Source organism: Capricornis sumatraensis, chromosome 3, assembly GCF_032405125.1.
Source record: "Capricornis sumatraensis isolate serow.1 chromosome 3, serow.2, whole genome shotgun sequence".
Classification (NCBI taxonomy): Eukaryota; Metazoa; Chordata; class Mammalia; order Artiodactyla; family Bovidae; genus Capricornis; species Capricornis sumatraensis.
The window spans coordinates 40,813,212-40,833,840 of record NC_091071.1 but is presented as its reverse complement, the minus strand read 5'-3'; the positions used below and the strand labels follow the sequence as shown (position 1 = coordinate 40,833,840).

General features: G+C 63.3%; 4 protein-coding genes across 4 annotated transcripts; 3 read left to right on the top strand and 1 right to left on the bottom strand.

Annotated features, from left to right (window-relative positions):
- The first annotated feature begins 113 nt into the window (after window positions 1-113).
- TBL3 (transducin beta like 3) lies at window positions 114-6,168 on the top strand. Its single transcript, XM_068968153.1, has 22 exons — window positions 114-220; window positions 1,733-1,784; window positions 1,879-1,974; window positions 2,061-2,108; window positions 2,216-2,357; window positions 2,443-2,527; window positions 2,611-2,781; window positions 2,864-2,939; window positions 3,024-3,117; window positions 3,194-3,375; window positions 3,481-3,622; window positions 3,719-3,777; window positions 3,857-3,960; window positions 4,307-4,454; window positions 4,540-4,770; window positions 4,863-4,933; window positions 5,007-5,163; window positions 5,248-5,306; window positions 5,453-5,556; window positions 5,648-5,719; window positions 5,803-5,961; window positions 6,040-6,168. Exons 1-22 carry the CDS (start codon window positions 141-143, stop codon window positions 6,156-6,158), a joined length of 2,451 nt encoding a protein of 816 aa, XP_068824254.1. The 5' UTR covers window positions 114-140; the 3' UTR covers window positions 6,159-6,168.
- A 263-nt stretch (window positions 6,169-6,431) lies between these two features.
- Window positions 6,432-8,377, bottom strand: NOXO1 (NADPH oxidase organizer 1). The gene is made up of 8 exons (XM_068968421.1): window positions 8,312-8,377; window positions 8,139-8,219; window positions 7,898-7,973; window positions 7,623-7,803; window positions 7,318-7,499; window positions 7,087-7,200; window positions 6,771-6,888; window positions 6,432-6,684 (listed from the first exon to the last, which is right to left on the bottom strand). Exons 1-8 carry the CDS (start codon window positions 8,375-8,377, stop codon window positions 6,432-6,434), a joined length of 1,071 nt encoding a protein of 356 aa, XP_068824522.1.
- Window positions 8,378-11,217: 2,840 nt separating this feature from the next.
- Window positions 11,218-13,498, top strand: GFER (growth factor, augmenter of liver regeneration). Its single transcript, XM_068969193.1, has 3 exons — window positions 11,218-11,469; window positions 11,735-11,931; window positions 12,826-13,498. The coding sequence occupies exons 1-3, from the start codon at window positions 11,218-11,220 to the stop codon at window positions 12,986-12,988; spliced, it is 612 nt and encodes a 203-aa protein (XP_068825294.1). The 3' UTR covers window positions 12,989-13,498.
- Window positions 13,499-16,228: 2,730 nt separating this feature from the next.
- Window positions 16,229-19,043, top strand: SYNGR3 (synaptogyrin 3). Its single transcript, XM_068969267.1, has 4 exons — window positions 16,229-16,327; window positions 18,181-18,418; window positions 18,605-18,747; window positions 18,834-19,043. The coding sequence occupies exons 1-4, from the start codon at window positions 16,229-16,231 to the stop codon at window positions 19,041-19,043; spliced, it is 690 nt and encodes a 229-aa protein (XP_068825368.1).
- Window positions 19,044-20,629: the final 1,586 nt, after the last annotated feature.

The window sequence follows — 20,629 nt, the reverse complement described above, 5'->3', positions numbered from 1 at the left end:
AGGCCGGAAACGCCTCTGCCATCTTCCGCTTCCTGACGCCGCGCCTCTGCCTACAGCAAAGATTTCGCCGATGTCGCAGCGCCGATGACGTCACAGTAGTAGTGGGCGGTGACGCCATCTCTGCGAGCCCAAGGTGCGGAATGGCTCCCGGGTCTCCCTCACGCGGTGGCACCGGCGACATGGCTGAGGCGGCGGCCGGAGTGGGCCGCTTCAAGTCCAAGTAAGCTGGGGCGCTGGGGCCGGGGGCGAATCCGCCGCTGGGGCTGGGCGCGCCGCCGAGGGAGGGAGCCGGGTTCGCAGTCGGAGTAGCGAAGGCGCCGGCGTGGGTCCCACACGCATCGGTTTGGGGAGGGATGAGGTACCAACAGGGCTGGGTCCTAACAGGCGGGCGGCGGCGTCGCGGCTGCGGCATCAGGTGGCAGCGCAGGCACTGACAGCGCTCAGCTTTCGGAGGGCAGGCCCTGGAGCCTAGCCGGGTGCAGCTAGCTTCCTCGAACTAAAGTTGCAGCAGGTCGGTCGGGGGCGGGGACAAGAGATCCCAAAGCGAGAGGAAGAGTCGAGGCTGGTCTTGGACGGTGGGAGTCCCCACCGCCCAGACGATGGCAGAAGAGTCACCTTTGGGCCAGGCGGCCTGGGGAGCTTTCACACGTCTCTCTTCTCCAAGGACTGGGAAGAGAGGTCAGGAGATGAGCTAGACCTCCGTGTCCAGGAGTCCCTGAATCCCGGGCAGGCTTATGCAATCCCCAAATTTATGTTGAATATCTAAGAGCTCATTCCTAGGTCCAGACAGACTCAGTCTAACGCGTAGGAGCAGAGTCTGATGGGGTAAACCTATCAAGCAGATCATTCCCATCAGTGGGTGTGACAAGCACTAGCAAGGGGAAGCCCTGATGGTCGACCGGGCTCAGGGGGCCTCCAGCTTCCTCTTGGCCGTCAGGTTTCCTTTAGTGGAGTTAGCCAGGCACCTTGGAAATTCAGAGAGGGCCAGGCTGGGAATAGGGAACAGCCTGTGTGAACACAAAGGATCAGCAGAGACCCCTCATGGCAGGTTTTTGGGAACATGTAAGGAGAGGAGAGGGTTCCAAGGCAGGGGACAACACAAACAAGTTGTGTTCTAAAACGCCTCTCTGGGAACAAGCTTTGAGAGAGTGGTGAAGAGGCTGTAGCAGCTCCCCAGAGAGGAGAGTGCCGTGGCCTGGACAAGCAAGGAAGTAGCCGAGAGGGAGGGGTGAGGATAATCTGCCTGGAGAGTGGGGTGGAGGAAGGAACTGGGGTTGGGGAGGGGCAGGCTGGAGTTGGACTTCAAGGATAAGGATGTTGAAGAGGATGTTGCTCTGGACTGGTACCCAGGCCTGGCCTCCCATGGCCAGCAGAGGGCGTCCAAGGCCTGGCTTGCTAGGCACCCGGGAGTCTCTGGGAAGATTTGGACTGCCTTTGCTTCCCTGGGCCCGTGTGGATCACTGACCCGCTCAGGGTCCCAAATCTTCTGTAACAAGGAGGTACTAACGCCCACCTCCCAATATGGTTGAGAGGGGTAAAGAGGGAACAGACGAGCTCATCACCCCACCACGCGTGCATGTGCACACACACTCACACCAGAATCCCAGCCCTCCCAGAAGTTCCTCAAGGGCAGGGCCCTATTGGGTTGACCTCCGGGAGAGCACCTAGCACAGGACTAGGCACCGGGGACCACGGGGTGATGGTTCACTCTCTCGCCCTGTCTTCCCTCCAGCTATGCTGTCGAGCGCAAAATCGAGCCTTTCTACAAGGGCGGGAAGGTGCAGGTACTTGCCCCAGGGTGGGGCGGGGGGTCAGCAGGGTGATGAGGCAGCCTGGGGTTGCAGGGTGTTCCCTTGGCTGAGACTCCTTTGTCCCTAGCTGGACCAGACTGGACAGCACCTCTTCTGTGTCTGTGGCACCAGAGTTAACATCTTGGATGTGGCCTCAGGGGCCATGCTGCGGAGCCTGGAGCAGGTGAGGGCAGGGAGGATCGGGGCGAGGGGCCGGTGTGGATGGCAGCCTGTTCTCATGGTGCCCTGCGCACCCACTCTCACCCCTAGGAGGACCAGGAGGATATCACTGCCTTTGACCTCAGCCCCGACGACAAGGTATGTGGGATCAGGACAGGAGGTGGGCTCCAGTACCTCCCACCCAGACTGAGTGGGTGAGGATGGCACGCACAGCCATGCCCCAGCTGAACTGCGTCCTCCCCTAGGTGCTGGTGACAGCCAGCCGGGCCCTGCTGCTGGCTCAGTGGGCCTGGTGGGAGGGCAGCGTCACCCGGCTGTGGAAGGCGATACACACAGCCCCTGTGGCCACCATGGCCTTCGACCCCACCTCCACACTGCTAGCCACAGGTAGGACCCCGGCTGGGTTGGGGGTGGCAAGCCAGGTGGGGATCTTTGGGCCCACAGCGCCCCCACCTCAGGTCCACCCCCACAGGCGGCTGTGACGGGGCCGTGCGCGTCTGGGACATCGTGCAGGCCTATGGGACACACCACTTTCGGGGCTCACCAGGCGTAGTGCAGTGAGTCGGGGCGGTGGGGGGCGGGGGTGGGGGGTGTCACGGCCAGGGCAGTGCAGCTCACAGCCCCGCCCGCCTGCCCGCAGCCTGGTGGCCTTCCACCCAGACCCCACTCGCCTGCTGCTCTTCTCCTCGGCCGCAGACACCAGCGTCCGCGTGTGGTCGCTGCAGGAGCGGTCGTGCCTGGCCGTGCTGACTGCCCACTACAGTGCCATCACGTCTCTGACCTTTAGCGCCGATGGCCACACCATGCTCAGGTCAGAGCCCAGTGCCCCAGCCTTGGCAGGGAAGGGAGGGCCATAGCCGCAGCCTGGGCACTGAGGCGGGTGTCCCCCCCAGCTCGGGCCGGGACAAGATCTGCGTTGTCTGGGATCTGCGGAGCCTCCAGGCCACAAGGACCGTGCCGGTGTTTGAGGTGGGGGCACCAGGGCCAGTGAGGGCGGTGGGAGGGGGGGTGCGACGGGGCTGGGGGCTCCACCCCTGACCCGCTTGTCCTCAGAGCGTGGAGGCCGCGGTGCTGCTGCCGGAGGAGCCAGCACCGGAGCTGGGTGTGAAGTGCACGGGCCTGCACTTCCTGACGGCCGGCGACCAAGGTGTGTGGGCCAGGAACGGGCAGGAGGGGGCGGGGACCCGTGGACCCTGTGTCCCAGCGGCCTTGTCCCTGCACAGGTGCGCTGCGCGTGTGGGAGGTGGCCTCTGGGCGGTGTGTCCACGCACAGCAGCAGCTGCCGGGCCCGGGGCGAGAGCTGACCCACTGCGCCCTGGCCCGCGCCGCCAGCCTGCTCCTCAGCGTCACTGCGGACCACAACCTTCTGCTCTACGATGCTCGCTCCCTGCGGCTGCAGAAACAGGTGCGCGGGCGCTGCCCCTGCTAGGCCCTGGCCCCAGCGCCAAACCCCCGCCCCCTCCCCCGCCACCACTCACCCAGCCCGCCACGTGTCCCTCCTGCCCCACAGTTCGCCGGGTACAGCGAGGAGGTGCTGGATGTCCGGTTCCTTGGGCCCGAAGACTCCCACGTTGTCGTGGCCTCTAACAGCCCCTGCCTGAAGGTGTTTGATCTACAGACCTCAGCCTGCCAGATTCTCCACGGCCACACAGGTGAGGGCACGAACCAGGCCCTAGGCCCTTACCTGGATGGAGTGCCCGGCCCGGCCTCAGCTGACCTCTAGCCACGGCCACTCCATTTTCTTCCAGACATTGTCCTGGCCCTAGATGTGTTCCGGAAGGGGCGGCTCTTTGCTAGCTGTGCCAAGGTGAGACACCACAGAAGCTGGGGGGCAGGGACTGGTGGGGAAGCCCTGCCCAGCTCCCTCTCATCATTCGCATCCCCAGGATCAGAGTATCCGCGTCTGGAGGATGAACAAGGCTGGCGAGGTGGCTTGTGTGGCTCAGGGCTCTGGGCACACACACAGCGTGGGCACCATCTGCTGCTCCAGGTAGCGGTCGGGGCCAGGGGTGTTGCAGAGGCAGAGGCGGCTCTCGCCTTGCTCTCTGAGTCTCCAGCCCAGGGGTGTGGAACAGAGGCTGGGGCAGGGCACCCCAAGGGGCTGCGGTTCCTTAGAAGTAGCCTTGAGGTTGGTGGGTAAAAGGACACTGAGCGATGCCCGGGGGAGGGGTCCCACTGTTGGACTGAGTCACCAGGGGTGCCGGGGTGGGGGCCACGTAGCAGTTCCAGTCGTGGGGCAGGCTTCCCGTTCTGGCCTGAGGTCTGGCAGGCCTGAGCCATGGGGCTCTGCTGGCAGGGCTGAGCAGGTGTCTCCCCTCCCCTAAATCCGGCTGCAGGCTGAAGGAGACGTTCCTGGTGACGGGCAGCCAGGACTGCACTGTGAAGCTCTGGCCCCTCCCTGAAGCCCTGCTGTCCAAGGGCACAGGCCCTGAGGGTGGCCCAGTCCTCCTGCAGGCCCAGGCCACACAGCGCTGCCACGACAAGGTGACCGCACGCAGCACCCGGGTGGGATTGTGGCCAGGCCCTCACCAGGTCAGGGGTCTGAGCGGCTGCCTGCTCTCGCCACCAGGACATCAACAGTGTGGCTGTCGCCCCCAACGACAAGCTGCTGGCTACGGGCTCACAGGACCGCACGGCCAAACTCTGGGCCCTGCCAGTGTGTCAGTTGCTGGGCACCTTCTCGGGCCACCGGCGCGGCCTCTGGTGCGTCCAGTTCTCGCCCATGGACCAGGTGCTGGCCACAGCCTCGGCCGACGGCACCATCAAGCTCTGGGCCCTGCAGGACTTCAGCTGCCTCAAGGTGAGCTGCCCCTGGCCCAGGCCTGGCACCCCCTCCACCCCAGACCCGTCCCCCCACCCCCCGCCTCACCCCGCCCTCCACCCCGCCCACAGACTTTCGAGGGGCACGACGCTTCTGTGCTGAAGGTGGCCTTCGTAAGCCGCGGCACACAGCTGCTGTCCAGGTGAGTTGGAGGTGGGCAGGGCCGGGGTGTGCTGGGTGGGCCCAGGCTGAATCCCTTCCTACCCCCACCCCAGCGGCTCTGACGGGCTCTTGAAGCTCTGGACCATTAAGAACAACGAGTGCGTGCGGACACTGGATGCTCATGAGGACAAGGTCTGGGGGCTGCACTGCAGCCGACTGGATGACCGCGCCCTCACTGGTGCCAGTGACTCCCGCGTCGTCCTCTGGAAGGTGTGTGGGCCAGGGAGGGCATCGCAGTGGGCAGAGCAGTGTGGGGGCCAGTCTGAGCCCAGTGTGACCGCAGTCTGACCCTAGGACGTGACCGAGGCGGAGCAGGCCGAGGAGCAGGCCAAGAGAGAAGAGCAGGTGGTCAAGTAAGTCGGGTCTCCCCACCCCCAGCTTGGAGTCAGCACGCTGGTCCCTCCTCTCTGGAGCAGCCACCCTGCTCACCCCCCGGCGGGGGTCAGGTCTGGCCAGGTCCCCCACGGGCCCTGTGCCCTGTCCCCTCCTTGCCCTCCAGGCAGCAAGAGCTCGACAACCTGCTCCACGAGAAGCGCTACCTGCGGGCGCTGGGCCTGGCCATCTCCCTGGACCGGCCCCACACCGTGCTGACCGTCATCCAGGGTCGGTGCTGCCTCGGGCTGCACAGGGTCGGGGGGTCTCTTGGGGTCTGTGCTGCCCCTTTCCTAGGGCTCAACCTCCCCTCCCCCCGCAGCCATCCGAAGGGACCCCGAGTCCTGCGAGAAGCTAGAGACCACGGTGCTCCAACTGCGGCGTGACCAGAAAGGTCTGGGGCGGGCAGGGGGGCCGGATGGGGCCTCGTGAGGCTGGGGGCATGGGGGCAGGTGTGACTGTGCCCGTTGTCCACAGAGGCCTTGCTGCGCTTCTGCGTCACGTGGAACACCAACTCGCGGCACTGCCACGAGGCCCAGGCAGTGCTGGGCGTGCTGCTGCGGCATGAGGCCCCGGACGAGCTGCTGGCCTACGATGGTGTACGGGCCTTGCTGGAGGGCCTGCTGCCCTACACCGGTGAGTGGGCCGGCCGGGGGGCAGGCAGGGCCGTCTGCCACACTCGGCCACCCCTGACAGCCTGCGGTCCTCCCCCAGAGCGGCACTTCCAGCGGCTCAGCCGGACGCTGCAGGCAGCCACCTTCCTGGACTTCCTATGGCACAACATGAAGCTGCCCACCCTCCCTGCGGCCCCCGCGGCTCCCGCAGCCCTCTGAAACACACAGAAACACGGACTCTGCTGTCTTGGCTCCTTGTGTCTGTCTTGACTTCATCTCATCCCCTGGTCCTGGGCCACAGGTAGCCCACCCCCAGACCTGCCCTTCAACACAGACACGGCACAGTCAGTCAGGAGAGCTTTACTCAGGGCACACCAGGGGCATGCGGCCCAGCAAGCCCTACCTCCACCGCTCCTCCCACGGCCCTGAGGCTGAGGGGGCTGCTAGCCGTCATCTCTGGGCTCTGGAGCCTCTACAATAAGCCACACTCTTTCAGGGGGCTCCCTGCCGTAGTGCCTTACGGGTGATGGTGCAGCAGCGGCTCTGAATGGCGCTCAGAGGCGGCCGAGCAGGCACAGGAGGCGGAAGCATCACGGCCTGGGGGGACCTGGGGGAGCCATGGGCCTTGCCCTCCCCGCCCTCTGCACCATCAGCCCCACGGTGGAGCCACGGCCTGCTGAGGAGGGTGCCCAGCCCATCATGCTGCAGCGTCACAGCTGGGAGAAGACCGGTGCAGCCTCGGAACCTGTAGGACGCAGAGTTTGGTTGGCTCTGGGCCCCAACCCCCACCCTGCCGCACCAGACTGGCTACCGGGGCCCCAGCCCACACACCTGCACAGCCACCAGCCTCGGTCAGAGGCTTCCAGCACATGCACGCGTGCTCCTGCGGGCACAGACAGCTCATCAGCCCGGCTGCTCTCATAGGCGCAGACAGCACAGAACTGGGGCCCTGGGGGTAGACGCTGGGTGGTCACCATGGGGCTTCAGAGGTCTCTCTCAATACCAGAGACCCCTTCTAAAGCCCAGTGGGACCAAGCAGACACTGCAGGGCCACCGTCGCCCCCACCATCCCGTGGCGCCTCTCCCCCGGCACGCGCTGGACACTGTCCCATGACGGCGGGGGTGTGGGGAGGAGGGTCAGTCTCACCGCTTATCCCCAGGGGCTGTCCCCCATCCTGTCCCTGGTGTGGGGCCGCCTCCTCCAGGTAGGGAGCAGGAAACCACGCCGTCTGCTGGTTCTCGTTTGCCACTAGCCACCAGCCTGTGCCCAAGAGGGGGACGGGCGGGGTCTTCAGTTCCTGCAGCCTGCTGGGATCCCAGGGGCTGAAGGGCCTGTCCCTCCGACTGCCACCAGCCCACCTGCGGGGCATCAGCCCACCTGAGGGGTGTCGTAGCAGCACATCCAGGGCCTCCTGGGCCTGAGCGCGGAAGGGCTGGCCCCGCGTGTCCTGGGTGCTGAAGGGCTGCAGGCAGCGCAGGCTCTGGGCCTCCAGGGTGCGGATGGCAGGGCTGCCTAGGGGGCCTGGCGGGGGCTCTTTCGGGTTGGGCAGGATCACCAGGCTGGTGAGGGCCCAGGGTGCAGGGGAGAGGTGTCAGGTGTCTCCCACAGGCCCGTCCAGCCTCCAAGCCTCCCCACTTGTGGGCTCTTCCCCACCACGCCTCCCCCGTCCTCGGGGCAGGCACCTGCCAGGTGGCAGCATAGGCTCCAAGTCCAGAGGTTGTGGCGCGAAGAAGCCAGTGAGCACCGGGCTGTGGGACACACACTCCCCGGCCACCAGCAGCGCCCTCAGGTAGGCCTCCAGCAGCTGCAGGCGGGCCATGCCTCGGCCGGTGCAGCCTCGGAGCACCAGCCAGGGTGCATCGGCTGCGGGCAGGACGGGGCAGCTGTGGGAGCCCCACCCAGGCTCCTCACGTCCCACTGCTGCCGCCCCCACCCTCCTGGACCCTGCTGGCCTGACCTGGGAGCTTGGGGAGAATGCGATCAGATCTCCGCAGCAGGCCTGCCTCCACTGGGAAGGTCTCCTTGAGGGTTTTCTGAGCGAGAAGAGGCATCATTGGTCTCCGAGGGCCCACTAGGTTCCCCTGGGAGGGCAGGCAGGGGTCCCTTGGCTGAAAGCCTGAGTGGGCACAAGGGCAGGGTGTGGGTGGTCTCCCATGGGTCAGGCTGCTAGGGGAAGTCGGGTGACCAGGTTCACTCACGTGGAATCTCCTGAAGTCCTCCCAGCTTCTGCGTACGAAGCTGTCGCTGTCATCTGACCAGCACACGGAGAAGGTGAACGTCTGCTGGGGGAAGGTTGGGGGCGTCTTGGAGGCACTGGGCCAGAAGCTCCCCCACCTCCCCTGGGGCTGGCAGGGGTCCCACGGGCTCCTACCTGGAGCCTCTCTGTCTGCACCAGAGCTGCCCCACTCACACACACCGGGTGCCGGGCTCCCGCCATCCTGATGACCTCCCCAGATCTCCGTGAGGGACTTCTGGGAGTCTGCTGGGCGTGACCCTGGGTCCCACTACCTCCCTGCCCATGTGGGTAGGAGGGAAGGCCTTGGGCACCCGGAAGGCTGGAATTCCCCAGCAGTGCCCCAGTCCTGGCTGCACCACCGTGCCCTTGACTGGGGCCTTCCCCACTTCCTTGCCACACCCCTCACCTGGGGAGGCAGGGGCATGGGGCTCCCCGGGTAGGAGGGGAAGCAGTGACGGTGGGGGGGGGGTTCCTGCCAGAGTGTGAGCGTGGGGGGAGGAGGGGAAGGAAGGGCCATTAGAGCACCGCCAGGCTGCCCCTCCCGGCTCACCACGCCCTGCTGGTGCCCAGGCTGGGCAGAGCCACCCAGTGGCCCAGTGTGCCCCTGGCTCTGTCCCTGAGCTGACTGTAGTCGTCACCAGGAAAATATTAAAGGCTCTTAAGTGCTTTGTTTGGCTTAATCCTCACATTGGAGGGAAGGTCTCTTAATGTCCCCAAATGGCAGAGGAGGAAATTTGTGTTAAACATATATTGTCAGGGTTTCTTCATCTGCTGGGGAGAGGCAGACCTCACAGGCCCACCCCACAGGTCCTGCTGTGGTGGAGGGGCTTGCGGCAGGATGAAGAGGGTCCATCTGTAGTCACTAGCATTGGGAATGGCGAGGTGGAATTGGGAATGGCTAGGACTGTTCTGAGAATCACCTCTGAATTCATGATTTATCAGTGCGCTGCAGACACAACCTCTGAGGTCAGGAGTGACCCTCCCCCAACTGGCTGGGGCGTTGAAGGGAAGGCCCTAGAATCCCCAAACAGACGTTGCGCCCGGGGGCCACATCTCGGGACCACCGCCTTACAGGGGAGCTGAGAGCCCATCCAAACCTGGCGCGCAGGGGTTCTTCCTTACCCCCGCCCACACCTCTGAGAGCTGGGAGGGGCGGCCAGCCTGGCGGCACTCTGACGGCCCTTCCCCTGCTCCCTCAGTCACACTCTGGCAGGTGGGCCTCAGTCCCAGCTCCTCCACCCAAGCCCTGGAGGGAGGGAGGGGTCAGGAAGCCACCCCGGCCTGACAAAAGGCCTTTGTGCATCTGTCCAGCCAGAGGCGCTCTCTGAAGCCTTCAAACCTCCCCTGGTCTTGGCCCAGGCAATGAACACCTGTGGACACAGGCCTAATTTTTACAAAGTGCCTTCAGTCCAGCTGTCACACTCTTGGCAATCTCAGTGGGGGCCGCTGGCCTGGTAGGGTACAGAGTGGGACGGCTCCTGCTCCCTTGGAAGACAGAGAAGTTGGAGAAGGGCCAGTCTGCTCACAGCCAGGGACCTAGAAGGATGCTGCAGCCCCTCCCTACATGGCTGACCCATGTTCCCCACCCCCCCTAACTGAGATCCTCTCCACACTCTCCACATTCCCTCCCTCACCTCTCACCTGGACCACTACAACAGCTCCATGCTCCCCCCTCAAAGCCTGTGGTCCTCACTTGCTGTCGTGAAATCCACTCTCCAGAAGAATCTATGCAAAACCGAAATGGGATCAGGCCAGGGTACCCTCCCCTAAACTTCCCAGCACTGTCCCAGGGTCCTCAGCACACATCCCCAGCTCCTGGGTCAGTTGATGGTGTCCTCAAGTGGGCTCCTGGCCACCTCAGGACCTCTGCTCACACCACCCTTCCCAGGTCCTGTCTCACACTGGCCTTTCTGCCCATGCAGGAAGTCAAGCTCCTCCTCCCTCCTGCGTTGGCTCTGACTGCCCTCCTCAGCTGATTTCTCATTCTTCAGGCCTCTCTGCCTAAAGGTCAACTCCTCAAGGAGGCCTCCTAGATTTAACACACCCTGTTCATAGCCTCCATCACAACTTGTATCTAAACACTTATTAGTGTGACTCTTGTTTTTTCCATCTTGACCACTAGACAGGAGGTCAGGGAGGAAAGAATCTTGCTCCTGGCCCTGTCCAGAGCCTAGAGCAGTGCTAAAGACAGATTAGGCACTACACAGGTATTTGCAGAATCAATTAATGTGCATATTAATGTACATGTGGAATTAAAGTACATATGGAAGCAGTGGTATCCCTGAGACCACGCCCCACCTGGGTTTAACCCCTTCAGGTAGGCTGTGGGGCTGAGCAGAGAGGAGAGGGGCTGCTCAGTGCTCCCCGGAGTCTAGAGACGCACCTCCTCCTTTGCAGGCTCGACCCGCCCAGCCTAGGCGGGCACCCGTTGCGATGGCGCCGGTCGCCTAGGCGGACTCGACGAACCCTCAGCTGCACCGCCCTTTGTGCGCTCACAGCTCCGCCCCGCATTGCCCAGGCGCCCAGCACCGGTCCCGGGCGCGCCCCCAGCGGAGGGCACAGAGCCAAGCCGCAGGCACGCGAGAAGGTCAGAGCGGAGCGATGAGGCCGTCGCGGGCCTCAACACGGAGGTCCAGAAAGCCGCAATCCGAAGCCGCGTCGCTCCCATGGGTCATCATCCACAACACAGTGATATGCTCGAGGAAGCGGGAGCTGTGCTACGGCCGACACAAGACCGGCTCGGGCGGTGGAACGAGGCCCAGGCGCAGGGCTAAGACTCGGCGCTCCGGCGCCGCGCAAACCGCGGCTCGGGCCTCCGGCGCGTCCCCAGTTCGCACTCCTGCATCTCCCGGGGCGCGGACCCGGGCCGCCAGCCGCGCCCCCGCACCGGGCCCCGCCCCCGGGCCCAGCTCCGCGTCCGCGGCGCGCGCGCCCGGCTTCTGCGGTCGCGCTCTGCCGGCGGCGGCGCGCGCGCTGGCCTGGAGCCCGCCTGGTTGCGGTCGTGGAGGCTGCGCTGGCCCGGCAGGCACTGCGCGGGCGGCATGGCGGCGCCCAGCGAGCGCGGCCGCTTCGGCACTGGGATCTTCCTTCCTGGCGGCGCGCGCTCCGAGGTGACGGACGACCTGGTGACGGACGCGCGCGGCCGCGGCGCGGGTGGGAGAAAAGCCGCTGCTTCGGCCCGGGCGCCATCCGCAGGGCCGGCGTCCGACCCTCCGGCCTCCGAGCTCGCCTCCCCGCGGTGGCCCTGCCGGGCCTGCGTGGACTTCAAGTCGTGGATGCGCACGCAGCAGAAGGTGCAGGCGTAGGGGGGCCCCCACACCTTGTCCTCGGGCACCCTGGACAGGCTCCCCGGCCCCTCCCCGGGGGTCGGCTCTTCCTAACCGTGCCCCCAAGGTAGGCCCAGCCTTTTGGCTCTTGGCCATCTGTGGGCTGGGTCGGCCCCAGGACTTTTTCTCCGGTCAGTGGGTCTCCGGCTGGGGCGGAAAAAAAAAATAGGGAACTTTGTAGGTTTCTGGTCGGGGAAAACCGAACTGACCCTTGGTCGGCCTCCCTCCACAGCGGGACAGCAAGTTTAGGGAGGATTGCCCTCAGGATCGCGAGGAACTGGGCCGCAACAGCTGGGCTGTCCTCCATACCCTGGCTGCCTACTACCCCGACCTGCCCACCCCAGAGCAACAGCAGGATATGGCCCAGTTCATACATTTATTTTCCAAGTTTTACCCGTGTGAAGAGTGTGCCGAAGACATAAGGAAAAGGTGAGTCGTGTCTGCAGGGTGTGCAGCCTGGGTCTGGGGCCCCTGGCAGATGTCATAAAGGGGAGCCTAGAGAAGTAGAGGCCGTCGTGGCAGCAGGTTGTCTAGAGCAGGGACCACCAACAGCTGAGGGATTCTGGAGCCATCGCCTTTCTCCTTAAAGGACAGGCCTGGGGCTGCTGCTGGGGGCTGCTGCTTTCTGCAGCCACGGAGTTCCCTCCCCGGAAGGGCTACTCTCATGAGATCCCTTGCTTAGCACTGATGAAGACTCTGGCAGGTTTCCGGGGACTCCACTCTGCCTAGCTTCTGGAGCAGGACCTTCAGTTTCAAGGCCTTGGGAACTCACTGCTTTTGCTTCCAAGAGCCGCCTTTTTGGGGAGCCCAAGAACTGTTGTTTGGCAGCCATAAGCATTTCTGGGCTGGCTGTGGGGTAAAAAGGGCAGCCCTTGCTGTTTGGAGCCTGGGCATTTATTTATACGAGGTCTCTTGCTGAGGTGGTGTGGCAGGGCCAAAGGTGTGAAGAAGCAGACCTGGTTTTCAGGTAGGCCTTTATTCCAGCCCTGCCCCTCCACACGCTGCCTGGGGCCAGGGACGCTGGGGTGAGGCCTCCTGATTGTTATGAGGCTGTAAAGCGGAGACCTTGTGCCTTAATGTCTTGCCCAGGGCTCTTGTCAGGGTTTGCCACGTGCCCTAGGTAGGGGTTGGAGCAGGCCTAAGAGTCAACTGGGACTTGAGGCTGGAGGGTCAGCCCCCTTCTGGGAATTCCTCAGAGCATGAGGGCACCCCTGGATCTAGGCCCCAGCTCTCTTCCCTGGATTGGGCAAGCCAGGAAGATGGTGGGGCGGGCATGCTGGGAGCACAGCCTGCCCCCTCCTGCATGTGCTCCCCCTCACGCAGGATATACAGGGACCAGCCAGACACGCGCACTCGGGTGAGCTTCACCCAGTGGCTCTGCCGTCTGCACAACGAGGTGAACCGGAAGCTGGGCAAGCCGGATTTCGACTGCTCACTGGTGGACCAGCGCTGGCGCGATGGCTGGAAGGATGGCTCCTGTGACTAGCCAGCGGCTGAGCCTGGGGAGGCCCGGCCAGAGGGGGCAGGGCTCATTAAAGTGCCATCACACACAGAGCCGGTGGTGTCTCCGTTGGGTGGTCCCCAGACCCTGCCCTGGGAACCCTCTCACTCTCCGGTTCGGAGAAGTGGAGGAGCCCGATGCAGGCACCTCAGTGGTGGCCTCCTCACTGCGGGCCTGCGAGGCTATCGACGGGAGGCAGGGGCAGCCCAGGACGTCCTTTCCCTTCAGGATTTGGCCTCCTGCTCACCCACTCTGCCACCTGCTTCTCCACACAGGAAGCCCACAGGCCTGGCTGGGCACCACCATCTCGCCCCTTGGGCCTGGCCAGTGTCCCCCCACCTTGTAGTGAGGGACAGCGTGGGATAGTGACTGTAGCCCTGGAGGCTGTGCGCTGTTTGCACATCAGGAAAGAGGCTTATGGGCCGAACTCTGCTGCTCACCTCCAATCCGGCCTCTGGCCTTACAGGTTCCGTGGAACTCGAGACCAAAATAAAATGCTGGAGAAATGACCGAAGCCCTGGCTTCAGCGTATTTTGTGCTGGGACGTGCAACAGCGGACAGGCCTGCTGCTTCCTTATCTGGGTTCTGGCTCCCCAGGAGAAGCGGGCCTTTCCAAGGCCAGGGTGGGCTAGGATATTCAGGAACAGGAGGCTGAGTTGCTGGAGCCAAGGGAGACTGGATCAGAGGAGGGGAGGTTGAATGACAGAAGGTCCTCAAGGCCCCAGTAAGGATGTGGTTCTAACACCCAGCTCTGACCAAACATGCATCGTGGAGGATCTGGAGCGGAGGGACGGCAAGGTGTGACTTGAGCTGGAATGTGGCAGAGGTGGCCAAGAGTAGGGAGGAACAACACCTACTCCACAGCAGCTGAGAGGGAAGCTCACCCCAGGGTGGGTGGCAGGCATCACTGGATACATTCTGAAGGTGGAGTCCAAGGTGACTACAGGCTTCTGGCCCAAGCCACTGGAAGGAGGGAGTTGCCCAGTGTGTCAGTGAGATGAGAAGGCTATGAGTGGAGCAGGTTTGGGGGTGACCTAGACCCAGCTTTAGGGCCTTCCCAGATCCTCTCAACCACACCCATTCCCAGGGCTTGGTTCCCAGCTGGAATGGCCCAGCAACAGTGTGCCCCACCCCTGTGGTCATAAAGCTCTGGTCACCTCTCCCTAGCATGTCTCAGCCCCTTCCTGGGCAAGAGCCAGCCTTTAGCACAGCCTCTCCTCGGCATCTTCACCACACTGGCTCCACGGGGGTGCTGGCTTCCACAGGGGCTACCCAGAGGGGCCAGGTGACACAAAGAAATAGGGCCAACCGGCGGAGAAGTTGCTATTCTTTGGTACACCAGATGGACGCCCCCAGCACAGGGGGACCTTTGTGCTGGGAGCCAGCAGGGCTGTGGGCACCTCACGCCTTCCATGCTGGCTCTCCCCTCTTCCCTGCCTCACTTCCCTTCTTCCCTAACTCTGGCTTCCTCAAAGTTTCACCTCCCAATAAAACTCAACTTTGCAGCAGACTGATTTCCAGGCTACAAGAGGGACTCAAGTTCAAGGGAAAGTCCTGGCTCAAGCTGTGAGCATGGAGACCAAGAGAGAGCACAGAGCAGGGAGAAGAGCCCCAGGACCAGACACGGGGACTCCTAAGCTCAAAGGTCACAGGAAGAGACAAGAAAAGGGCCCAAGAAGTAGGAGGAACAGGAGGAGAAGGTGACGTCAGAGTGTGCCCAGGAGGACTGGAAAAGGATGGCAGTGCCTGAATTGCCCCTGGGACTAAAAGGAGCAGTGACAGCTGGAGGGAAGTGGGTTCAGGAGTGGAAGGAAGTAACAGGTTTAGGCACCGATGTAACCAATCAAGTAAAAGGGGAAATGAATGATGGATGAGACGGAACTGTTGCTGACAGGTGAGAGGTATGGGACCGGATGCATGAAGCATCGAGTCAACCAGGCCACACCTTTACTCAATGTCCTGGATAGAAACTGGCGTCATCTGTCCTGGCATGGTAGTGACCTGGGTTTCAATCCCGGCTCTTCACTTTCTGGGATCAAGGAACTAAACCAGTCTTTTTAAAAAACAAACAAACAAACTTGGTCATGTTGTATAGCTTACGCGATCTTACTAGTTCCCTGACCAGGGATCAAACCCGGCCTTGGCAGAGAAAGTGCCGAGTCCTAACCACTGGACTGCCAGGGAACTCCCGGACTGGCTGTTTACCATCTGAAGAAAGAGGGGGTAAAAGAGTCCCCTTCTCCACAGAGGGTGGTGGAACGCTAGGCACTGCCAATGCTCAAGGAATGTGGACTTTCCTCAAATGTCCTGGACAGAAACAAGCGTCACCTGGGCCCCTGCCCAGCTCCCTGGAAGGACCATGAAGGAAGGGACCCTGTCCAACCCCAAGCTGGGTGATCTCTGGAAGAAACCCAGCAGGTGTGCAAGGGAGCCAGGCACCCGCTCTGCCAAACTCCCCACTGCCAAAAGTCAGTTGGGGAGACCCAGGAGTGTGGAGGGGGCTCAGTGGGCACCCTCCGCAGGACCACATCCAGCCACAGGATAAGAGCAGAGACGCCCCACCTCCAACCCGGAAGGCCTCTGGGCTCTGCCTGCTTGGGCAGTGCCCTGAGGGCAGAAGTGCCCCATGCAGTTAGGGAGGCTGGAATCCTCTGAAGGAGAAGGGGGACTCATGGAAGCTGGGTTCTCTTTCCCTGAGGGCTGGGGAGAGACACTGGAGCCCTGGGTTTGTTACTTCCTTATATACTCAGCAACGGGCCCTGTTCAGAGGAGCAGGGTCACAACGGTCCGTCCATCCGTGTGGCTACAGCAAAGGCTGAGCCCAGTGTCTGCGGGCCCTGCTGACTCCGGACTATTTTTGGGGTGGGGGTACTCAGCCCCTTGACCTTGCCTCCTGGTGGGGACTGGCGGGTAGAGTGGTCTCCTGGCGGGTGGGGTGGTCCTGCGGTGCCAACCGGGGGTGGAAAGTGGGCGGGGCGGAGGGAGGTGAGGTCTCCAGCCCTGCGCGCGGGGACCGGGGTTGGGGGGGCGCGGGCTCGGTGCCGCCCCGCGCATCCCCGCCGCAGCGGGCGCGCGCTCCCGAAAGGCGGCGGCGGCGGCAGCAGCAGCACTGGCCGCACGGGCAGCATCAGCACTCGCAGCATCCCCGGGCGGCCTCGGGCGGGGCCGGCCCGACGGACAGGCGGACAGAGGGCCCCGGGTGCGCGCGGCCCGCCCAGGCTGGCCATGGAGGGAGGCTCGTTCGGCGCGGGACGCGCGGGGGCAGCCCTGGACCCTGTGAGCTTCGCGCGGCGGCCCCAGACCCTGCTGCGGGTCGCATCCTGGGTGAGTGGCCGGCCCCAGCCCCCGCCCCGATACCCCCTCCCACCTCGCCTTGCCAACCGCACCCCGATCACCTCTGCCTCGCCCCTGCCCTTCGCCCCTTCCCCATCCACGCCGGCCCTTCCCCCGCCGGCCGCAGGTTAGGGTGACGTCACCGGGCTGGGTGCGCCCACCTGCCGGCGGGGGAGGGGCCGGCGGCGACAGCCGGGGACCTTGAGGGGTCACGACCCGCCGCACCCACCTCCCAGTTCTTCCTTAGGTCTAACTCAGTGCCCTTCCTCAGCCCTCGCTCCGTTTTTCCTGTGTTCACGCTTGGAAACGGGCACAGGGGTGGGGACGGGATTCGCGGAGGGCTTGGGCGCTCAGCCTCAGCACTAGGAGAGGCTACCGGAACCGAGAGAATCTGGCCGAGGCTCCCCCTTGCTTCTCCTGCGCGCACATCCTCCAGGCTCCTTCGAAGGGAACTGGCCCTTCCCAGGACCCCCCAGTTGCAACCGTTGAGTTGGGGGTGGAGGTGCTTCGGGATTCCTCTGCCTGGGGCAGCTGGAAGGGGCTCTGCACTGGGAGGGCTTCCTGGAGGTGGTGTGGGAGGGGCAGATTTGGTGCAGGCTAGCCTACTGGAGCAACCCTAGGCCCAGTGGCCTGCTCTTCCTTCCCATCCGTTCAGGCAGGAGACACGGAACGTGGAATGCCAAGTTCTGGGTTGTGCCCACCTGCTGGCAGCTGGTGCTGGCATTTACTCACCTGTCTTCCAGGAGGGTGGTGCTCAGGGTAGGGCAGGGGCCCTGGGGTGGAGTGACTCTGGCTAGACCAGATAGTAGGGACCCTACGTTCTGGTTCCAGCTCTGACCCAACTGGTGGACCAGTCGGGGGGTACATGTCAGTATCTTGCACTTTGGTTTCCCTCTTAGTCTCTAGGAGCTGGGCAGGAAAGGAGAAAAATGAAGTTGAAATTGGAGGTCTTTTCTTTTTTTAGAAACAGATGGCTGCCCAAGCCTCCAAGAGCAGCATCTGGTTTAAAAGGACTGTGGCTACAGTCCATGGGGTCACAAAGAGTCAGACATGACTGAGGCACTAACACTTAACACCACCTCCCTTGCCTTCCAGCCACAGGGCACTGAGGTATGACTGAACCCCAGAACTTATGATTAATCCCAGACCGGAGTGCCCACAAAGTGCAGGATGCTAGGTGGGCATTATTTCTAACCCAGCCACCCCATGAGTCGTGCCTGCTACATTTGGCATGCTGGGAAACAAGACTGCACAGCTCGGGCATGCTGAAGGCAGGGTGCACGCAGGTCCTGGCTGACAGCTCTGTGCAGCTGTCCCTCTGCTGTGTGCCCCATGCCCCCTCTCTCCCCACTCCACATCTACTCTCCCAACCCTGCTGACTCAGGCCTGGGGGTCACAGATCCAGTCCCCACGCTCTGGAGTGGGCCATGGGAGACACTTCGGGCTCCACAAGGTACAGAGGACACAGCTCGAATGCCAGCCCTGGCTCTTACCAACCATGTGACCCCTGGACAAGTCACTTCACCTGCTGGAGCCCCGAACTCCCTATCTACAAAGCAGATAAGAACCATGGCACCTTCGCGGTTGTTTCGGAGAATTCCATGCACTAATAAGGCATGTAGCCATTTTAAGTACAGTGCACAGTAGATCCTCACTAAAGGCTGTGTCTACAGTTACTACACCTGAGGTAGGTATTAAGGTATTAAGGGAGGGGTCCCTGAAGACACCGCCCCCCCCCCCCCCGAGATGGATCCTGGGCTTCAGGGGCACGTGGGCGCTCACGGTGGGCTAGGAGACCTAAGGGGTACCGCAGGGCCCTGAGCGCCTCCCGCCGCCGCCCGCAGGTGTTCTCCATCGCCGTCTTCGGGCCCATAGTCAACGAGGGCTACGTGAACGCCGACAGCGGCCCAGAGCTACGCTGCGTCTTCAACGGCAACGCGGGCGCCTGCCGCTTCGGAGTCGCGCTCGGCCTCGGGGCCTTCCTCGCCTGCGCCGGCTTCCTGCTGCTCGACGTGCGCTTCCAGCAGATCAGCAGCGTCCGCGACCGGCGGCGCGCTGTACTGTTCGACCTCGGCTTCTCAGGTGGGCGGGGCCGGAGCAGGCGGGGCGGGGCCGGGCGGGCGGGGCGGGGCCGGGCGGGCGGGGCGGGGCCAGGGGCGGGGTTCTCATCGAGTGGGCAGGGACAGGCCCAGGGGCGGGGTCTCCTTCCTGTTTGGGCTCGGCGCCTGCGTGGAGCGCCCCCCGACCTGTCAGTCCGCCGTCCCGCAGGCCTCTGGTCCTTCCTTTGGTTCGTGGGCTTTTGTTTCCTCACCAACCAGTGGCAGCGCACGGCGCCCGGGCCGGGCACGGCGCAGGCGGGGGACGCGGCGCGTGCCGTCATCACCTTCAGCTTCTTCTCCATCCTCAGCTGGGTGAGTGCGGCCGGCTGGCGGCGGGGCTGGGGCTCGGGCAGGGTCCGGGCAGGGTCAGCCCTGGCTGACCCCGGCCTCCCCCTCAGGTGGCGCTTACCGTGAAGGCCCTGCAGCGGTTCCGTCTGGGCACCGACATGTCGCTCTTTGCCACCGAGCAGCTGGGTGCTGGGGCAGGCCAGACCTACCCGGGCTACCCGGTGGGCAGCGGTGTGGAAGGCACGGAGACCTACCAGAGCCCGCCCTTCACCGAGACCCTGGACACCAGCCCCAAAGGGTACCAGGTCCCTGCCTACTAGAGGCCAGCAGGCCCAGACGAGGCGCAAAGGCTGCCCCACCCATGCAGGGTCCAAGGCCTCCTGGGGCCTCCCTCAGGTCCTCCCGGCCCAGCAGCTGGGAGTGGATGCTGTGGGTCATCTGGGGCCAAGAGAAGGTGGCCTCCAGGGTGCCTTGGCTGTGCCCCCCAGGTTCCTCCGGTCCCTTTAGTCCCCAGCTCAGGGCCAAAGGTCCTGAGGAGGGAACATCATGGCCCTGGGCACATGTCCTCCAGCCTCAAATGGACCAGCCTGGCAGGGAGCCATTCCCCTCGTGAGCCAGCCATGGCTCACCTGCCCACTCCGGGGTCAGAGGTTCAGCTGCCCTCCATAGCCGGGTGCGGGGGCTGCCCTGGATTCGGGGTGCCTGGGGGAAGGGACACTGCCCTCACCCCGTGGCCCGGCAAGCGTGGCCAGTTCCCCATCCCCTGTCCCGTGGATAGTGGTGGTCCTCACTCTGCCCTGGTGTCTCACCCTGCGGGGCCCCCTGCTCTGCCTGGAGCTGCCCCCGTTTCCTCTCACAGGCGCACTAGAGTAGCCCGGCCCTGTGGATGTTGTGATTGTGGTCAAGTCTAAAGGTTTCACCTTGTAGTTCCCCACAAGCAGCCCCTCTGTCTGTGGTCCCAGCTCCAGCCCTTACCTGCCTCAGCCCAGGCCCCTGCTGGGCTGCGGGCAGCTCTGGCCAGGAAAGCACAACATGGCTGTAGGCCTGAGCATCAGCCCTCTTGCAGCCTTTCAGTAAGACCTTGCCCCAGGGAAGCTCCAGACACTGGGTGCCTGCAGGACACGCCCCCCACGAGGAGAGGTCTCGAGGCTCCACCTGCCCACCATGCCCTGGAGACGGCCATTCCCTGCAAACCCCTTTACCTAGGCCTCCTCGACTAGTCCAGCTCCCCACACTGCACCCCACTTTAAGGCCCAGCCCGAGGTTGGGGGGAGTCCCTCTGCATAGCTGAGTACTCATGCATTGCTCGAAGCTGGCTTTTCACATTAAGTCAATACCAAATGCGGTTGCCACGTTCATTCTTACAGACAGATGCCTCTCTCAGGAGTTGCAGTTGAGTGACAACCCTGTACATTGTAGCATAGACCGATTATTTGTGGATATTTAAGTGAACATGTTTACAATTTTTGTATATATGGATCTCTCCTTCCCTCTTCTGAAAGAACAATCCGTGATTGTGTATTTTCAGTGTTCCATGTTCCAGCTGCAACTTCTTTACAATAAAGACGGTAAATGAGTTTACTGTGACCTTTCCACTCCTGCCCCTCCAGTACCGGATATTGGGACCCAAAGAGCACCAGGGCCCAGAATCCAGAAGGGGGCCGGGAGGTAGAGACCAGGCTGATGCCCCTGTTCTGGAGAGTGCTAGGGAAAACCGTCGCGATTTCTCCAGATGGCCCCTTCTTACCACCTCCTGTTCCTGAGACCCCTGCCCTGTGTACCATGCAGTGTCCAGAGCCACGTTCCATGGCCAGCTCCCCTTCGGAGACATCCCCAGCTTGGTCTTGCTGACTTTTGAATTCATCTTTTGGGAGTTTTATTTCAGTTACTTTTTCATTTCTTACTG